Source organism: Onychomys torridus, chromosome 5, assembly GCF_903995425.1.
Source record: "Onychomys torridus chromosome 5, mOncTor1.1, whole genome shotgun sequence".
NCBI lineage: Eukaryota > Metazoa > Chordata > Mammalia > Rodentia > Cricetidae > Onychomys > Onychomys torridus.
Window position 1 is genome coordinate 22,967,036 of NC_050447.1, and position 6,169 is coordinate 22,973,204.

Below are 6,169 nucleotides of genomic sequence, written 5' to 3' on the forward strand. Positions count from 1 at the left end.
GGTGCTGCTGTGGGCCTGCTCGTGGCTGCCCAGGTGGCACCTATCAAAACAGTACAGACACCAGAACAGTGCGGTAGATGCCTAGCACCTTGCACTCTGAGCTTCTTGTCTGTGGGGTAGGTTAGCTGCTAGCTAGACACCGCTGACCAAGAAAACAAGCATGAGGGACATCAAGATCCTTTGGTGGGGCCAGTGCAGCCTGTTCTGGCCAGCCATAGCCCCGCCTTCCCCCACCTCCCCACCGTAGTAATCATAGTACATGGGTTGAGCAGCCACCTTCGAAGGCCAGCTTGATTCCTGAAGACCATTTACCCTGAATTTCTGCCCGCCATCTGTGGGCTGGTCGTACAGAGTGGACATTCTCTGTCCTTGGGAGTAGGATCGGGGCCACTCAGCATGGCCTTGTACAGAACTCGAATTCTTCGTCAGGGCAGTATTTGACTCTTGAAAGGGGGGCTCAGGGATCAACTTCTCCCAGGGGTTCAGCACAGACAGGGAAGGGCCAGCCTTATTCGCCATAGCCATGATCCAGTCACTGTAGTCTCCCACACTGGCATACAGAAACAGGCCAGGGCACAAGTCGCCTCCATGGGTCACCATGCCTCTGAGGACCCAGAGATCCAACTTCTTCACTTGGCACATCATAGGACTCCCTGGTTCCCCCTGCAGTAAAGGACAGAGGGTCTTAGGTTTGAGAAAACCTTTTTCAGTAGATCCTTTTGCCCGTGTCTGTTTTAGAAGGTTTTGCTTTGATTCTCTCTGGAAATGAGCAAATCATAGGCTACCATTTCAAATCCACACAGCCACCACCAACTACAGTATGATGACATCACTCTCTCCTCTCTCTCTCTCTCTCCCTTGTTCTTGCTTGTTTGGATCTCAACCTCTTCACAGATGACCTTGAACTCTGATCCCCATGACTCCACCTCCTCACGCTGGGAGTACCGGCATGCTACCACAGCTGGTTTTTAATACAGGGCTGGCCATCAAACCTCTGAAGCTAAGGCTTTATTCAAGGCAAGCACCCACCAGCTGAGCTACTTCCCCAGCCCAATTTTTCTTTATATTATGCAAGTGATTTGTGGCCTTGGCACCCAGATTGCCTATAGCCTCTTGGCTCATTTTTCACTGTCTTGGCTTTTGCTAATACTCCAGATCTTTCCCTCAGTATTTCAGGCTCAGAATGATCACACCTCTGAAGCCTTTTCTTTTTCTTCCCAAGGAAGAGCTAAGTGGAGGGGAAGGAAGGCCAGAGTTCCCCAGGAACGGGGGCTGTCCTGGGTCTACAGCTTCCTAACCCACGCCCCAGCTGCTAGTTACTCCTGCTCAGCAGCCCTGCCATACTGTAGCCTTACCCTTTCCTGAATGAGTAGTCCTCTGCGGCTCAGGCGGTCTGCCACACACACCTTAACTCATGCGAGGCTAGAAGGCAGAGGCTTAGCACACTGAGCTGGATTTGTGACCAAGGCAGGTGGCTTGGTTCTCATTCAGCGTGGAAACTCACTAGTACCTCTGACACACGCAGCACTGAAGCTGGCAGGCGCCATGCACTCAGTCAGGTATTAGCTATGACCATTGTATCGGCTTATAAAGGCTGTAATTTTTCTGTAGGAAGTGGAAGGAATGGGGAAAGTCCCAAGATAGCAACTAGGTTTCATTTCTCCCACCCCAAGTGCCAAACCTCCACGCACACCCTGTGGTCCATCTGAGTCTGAGATAGGGGAAGAACTATTATTCACCCTCCTTGATTGTAGCCCCCCTCAACCGGAAAAGCCAGGCAAGCTGGCCAATGATATGTTGCTCTGACTGTTTGGACTGAGTGAGCAGTGAGCAGGGTGGTAACTGATAACAGCCAACAGTTTGAACGAACTCAAGGATGAGAAGCAGAGAGGCAGAGGTAGACCTTATCAGCTCCTTCTTATCTGTGCCTGGGCAATGGCCTGCCTGGGGTGTCCCCTCCCCGTGTACTTCCCCTGGCTTAGGCAGTGTGGGCGGAGCAGAGGGAGGGTGACCGGTAGAAGGGGGGGGATGGCTGAAAGCAGGGCAGGGCTGAGGCTTGTACTTTCTGCAGACACTGCCATGTCTGGGTGGCCTGGGGAAGGCCAAAGCCAGTTCAAGGGCACCACGTTCTGCACATTGTTGCTCGCTCCAGGGAAGGGGCAGCATAGCATCCTTGTACTTCCTTTTTCGACTCGTCTGCTGTGTCCCCTCACCCTGCCAATCGGCAGAGGCTTGAAATGGTATTTCAGAGTTGTGGCTAGTCACTTGGGATTGCTGAACGACCGTTGTCCATAATCCACTCAGACTGCATGGGCATGGAGCTCCCTGCTGAAGAATGGGGTGCTCTCCCCACTTTCACTGGTCCCACCCCCAAGCTAATTGTAATTGCGCTCGAGGGAGAAAATGGATGAGATGTAGGACACAGAGTTTGATGGCTTAGACACAGTAGTGGGTGCAGATGACCCTGGCTATCGTGTGGTTTTGCTGCTAACCCCAGGTACAAAATGAGCTCAGTATTTTTTCTTTTGCCCCCCTCTTTCTTCTGGTCTCTGATGTTAAGCAGCAGGGGCCACCGGCCCAGGGCCTTTGAGGCACCTCTGTCTTAACTCCTGGGCTCAGGGGCAGCAACCATACACAGGGGCCCCTTTCACTGAGCTGTCCTCTCCCCTGACATCCCACAAAAGCTCTAAGGGTTGTACAAACTAAACGTAAAGGGGAAAGGTAAAGAGCAGCTCTGCTGCCTCCGTGGGGACCCATCAGTCAAATTCTGAAGCTAGAAGTTTCTTCTACACCTGAGAAGTGTGGTGTTCAGGATCCAGATGCCAGAACCCATTTCCAAGAGAGGAAAGCATTCAAACACCAAAGTCACCAAGAGATGTTTTGTGAGCAGAATTCAGTTCAAAAGTGAAGGACTGGTGGATCGGGGTGGTTCAGTGGATAAAGTCTGTGCTGAACGAGAGTGAGGAAGAGAGGTTGGGTGCTGAGATTCCCTGTGGGCTCAGGAGGCTGGGTGGGGCACTTGGGGGCTGTATCTAATGATCACACTGTAGGTTTTTGAGTACTTTCTGCCAAGTGTTATTCCTACCAGAGATGTGAATCCCAAGGCACTGGCCCCCTTCCTTCCCCGTTCAGTAAGGAGGAACCCCCAGGACTCCTCAGTGCAGCCAATGATTACTTTGATTTGGCTTCTAGTGTATCAAGTTCTTACCAGGCAAACATTGGTGTATTCCTTATTTGTGTGACTGGCACATTCTGTTTTCTGGTCTCTGGGTAAAGGACACAGGTCAATGTCTTTCACGTAGATTCTCCTCAGGATACTCATTGTCATGTGATTTCCTGTCTGGACCATGCAACAGAGAGCCCAAGAATTACTAGCAAGAAGGCAGTCCTGAGCCAGCCCAACAACTCACATATCCAAACAGGAATAACAGAAAATGTTCCTCTACGTCCCTTTCACCCACAGAAATCTGAACTTGTGTCTGAGTTTTTACTGAAAACTGTCTTTGCTTTGAATTTAAATCTGTAAACAGGCAGAGAACAATTTGCCCTTCCTTCACACTTGAAGAATACGTATTTTCTTGATTCATTCTTATCCAAGAATGATGGGAAATGGGTGGCTTAGGTAAGAGCCCTGGTCCCCTACTCCTCCCAGCACTTGGTGAGACAGGATGCTGCCTGTACACTTCTTGGGTATAGAGCTAAGGAAAAAAAGGACCTGTGGAATATAGTACAAGAAAAGCCCCCAGAAAGGCAAATGTTAGGAATCAGCTCTAAACCTCAGGCATTCTGAATGAATAAGACAGGCCCTAGAGAAGTTCATCTGAGTCACCCCCATTGCCAGCACACACACAGCCTCCTCTAGGGGAGGAGTGTATTAACTGCAGCTGTGGGATTCCATCCTGCCACCCAGCAGTTCTTCAAGGTTGGTGCTCTATCTTGCTTTTTGTCCAGGAAGCAGATGGCCTGGACCATGTCGTCGAAATGTATGGCAGATTCTGTCCTCAGGAGGGCTATGTTATTGCTCATGGATTTGTTGTTAAAGTTCTCATGGAGGATGATCATATTGACTGGGTACTCGGTGTGATCCACCTTTCTGGGGTCCATGTTAGCTATACCGACAACAGCAGTGACCTTCTTCCTAGAGAGGAGAGACAACAGAGGACATTTGAGAAGTCAAGGCAGCTAGGAGGCTTCACACTTTCCTCATTTCCCATTTTCATGGTTTTTATTTTCAACTTGGCATGCCCATCCAACTCAATCCCTAGGTAGTGTGTGTGTGTGTGTGTGTGTGTGTACCAGAACATACTGGAGTCCTTGGAGTTACTAATGGTTGTGAGCTACTTGATGTGGATTCTGGGAACTAAACTTGGGCTCTCTGGAAGAGCAAGAGGTGCCCTAACTGCTAGCCATCTCTCCAGCCCCCTGGGTTAGTTTTTACTTTGAACTCAGTCTCTAGAGAATCTCTCCTGAATTTCTATGTTTGTGCTCTCCCTTGTGAGCTAAAGGCCTCTTGGGGGATTCTTCTGTGTTGATACCATTTATCTTATCATGTAAAGATCATCTGTTCACATGTTATTGGGTAATTTTTCTACAGGAACAGTTTTTTTTTTTTAAAATATAGTAGTAATACAAGATATGTAATCATGACTCTCACTCACTGTCTCAGCATTTAACATCTTTTTGTTTTGTTTTGTTTTTGTGTTTGTTTTTTGAGATGGGTTTCCCTGTGTAACAGGCCTGGCTGTCCTGGAACTCGCTTTGTAGACTCAGCTGGCCTCAAATTCACCTCAAATTCATGAAGATCTGCCTGCCTCTGCCTTCAGAGTGTTGGGATTAAAGGTGGGTGCCACCACTGCCCAGTCACTTAATGCATATCTCGATTTACATACTCTCTGACTGCATTTAGGGAGGGTGTGGCTTAACAGTGGTGGGGTTAAGCTGGGTATTCTCTACTTCTCCTCTAGGACTCACCCAAGAAACTAAGAATGTAAAGCAGCCGGGCAATGATGGTGCACGCCTGTAATCCCAGCCCTTGGGAGGCAGAGCAGGTAGATCTCTGTGAGTTCGAGGCCAGCCTGGTCTACAGAGTGAGTTCCAGGACAGGCACCAAAACTACACAGAGAAACCCTGTCTCGGAAAACAAACAAACAAACAAACTGCAAAGAGGACTCAGCACTCAGCATCTGAGCAAGGGCTGTCAAAACCAGCAATAGCCAGCTGGGAGTGGCAGGTGATACCAGCTGCCACTGAGCTCAGCAGCAGCTGGGTGAGAAGGTGCTCAGCAAGAAAGTAGAAGAGAGAGAAAGCCATCCTCCAGCACTGAGGTGAAGGTCAAGTCAGAAACGGCATGAGGAGAATGGAAGACAACAAAGGACTTAGAGAGTTGGCCACGTTGTCCTGTGTATCGTGTGTTTTCATGTTCTTTTGTGTGTGTGTAGGGGTGTGCATGTGCGTGCATGAGGTTGATACTGGGACTCATCCTCAACTGCTCCTTCACTTTATTCATCAAGGCGTGGTGTCTCTCTTCTCTCTGTCTGTCTCTCTCTCTCTCTCTCTCTCTCTCTGTCTGTCTGTCTGTCTCTCTCTCTCTCTCTCTCTCTCTCTGTCTCTCTCTCTCTCTCTCTCTCTCTCTCTCTCTCTCTCTCTCTCTGTCTCTCTCTGTCTCTCTCTCTCTCTGTCTCTCTCTCTCTCTCCCTCTCTTTGGTTTTTCGAGACAGGGTTTCTCTATGTAGTTTTGGAGGCTGTCCTGGATCTCCCTCTGTAGACCAGGCTGGCCTTGAACTCACAGAGATCTACCTGGCTCTGCCTCCCAAGTGCTGGGATTAAAGGCGTGTGCCACCACCACCCAACTCTTTCTTCTTTTCATGTGTATATGTGGTGTGTATGTGTGTGTGTGTGTGTGTGTGTGTGTGTGTGGTATGGTGTGTTTGGTGTGTGTGTGTATGTGGTGTGTATGTGTTTGTATGGTGTGTGTATGTGATGTGTATGTATGTGGTGTGTATGTGGTGTGTGTGTGTGTATGTGTGGTGTGTATGTGGTATATGTGTGTGTGTGGTGAGTGTGTATGTGTGTCTGTGTGTGTGGTGAGTGTATGTGGTCTCTGTGTGTGTTTGGTATGTGTGTATGTGTGTGGTGTTATGTGGTGTGTGGTGTGTGTGTGGTATGTATG

The 6,169-nt window shown here is 49.1% G+C and overlaps 1 protein-coding gene across 1 annotated transcript; it reads right to left on the reverse strand.

Moving 5' to 3' along the window:
- Window positions 1–115: 115 nt before the first annotated feature.
- On the reverse strand, window positions 116–4,164 carry Prss54 (serine protease 54). Its single transcript, XM_036188312.1, has 3 exons — window positions 3,880–4,164; window positions 3,209–3,340; window positions 116–663 (listed from the first exon to the last, which is right to left on the reverse strand). The coding sequence occupies exons 1-3, from the start codon at window positions 4,102–4,104 to the stop codon at window positions 133–135; spliced, it is 888 nt and encodes a 295-aa protein (XP_036044205.1). The 5' UTR covers window positions 4,105–4,164; the 3' UTR covers window positions 116–132.
- Between the last annotated feature and the right edge of the window lie 2,005 nt (window positions 4,165–6,169).

What these genes read in the sequence shown, in the direction of transcription:
- Prss54 (XM_036188312.1), bottom strand. Translation starts at nt 4,104, where the DNA reads ATGGACCCCAGAAAGGTGGATCACACCGAGTACCCAGTCAATATGATC. An exon ending in GATGGAATCCCACAGCTGCA is followed by an intron (nt 3,341 to 3,879) that starts GTTAATACACTC and finishes TGCATGGTCCAG; the next exon opens with ACAGGAAATCACATGACAAT. An exon ending in AATACACCAATGTTTGCCTG is followed by an intron (nt 664 to 3,208) that starts GTAAGAACTTGA and finishes CCTTTACTGCAG; the next exon opens with GGGGAACCAGGGAGTCCTAT.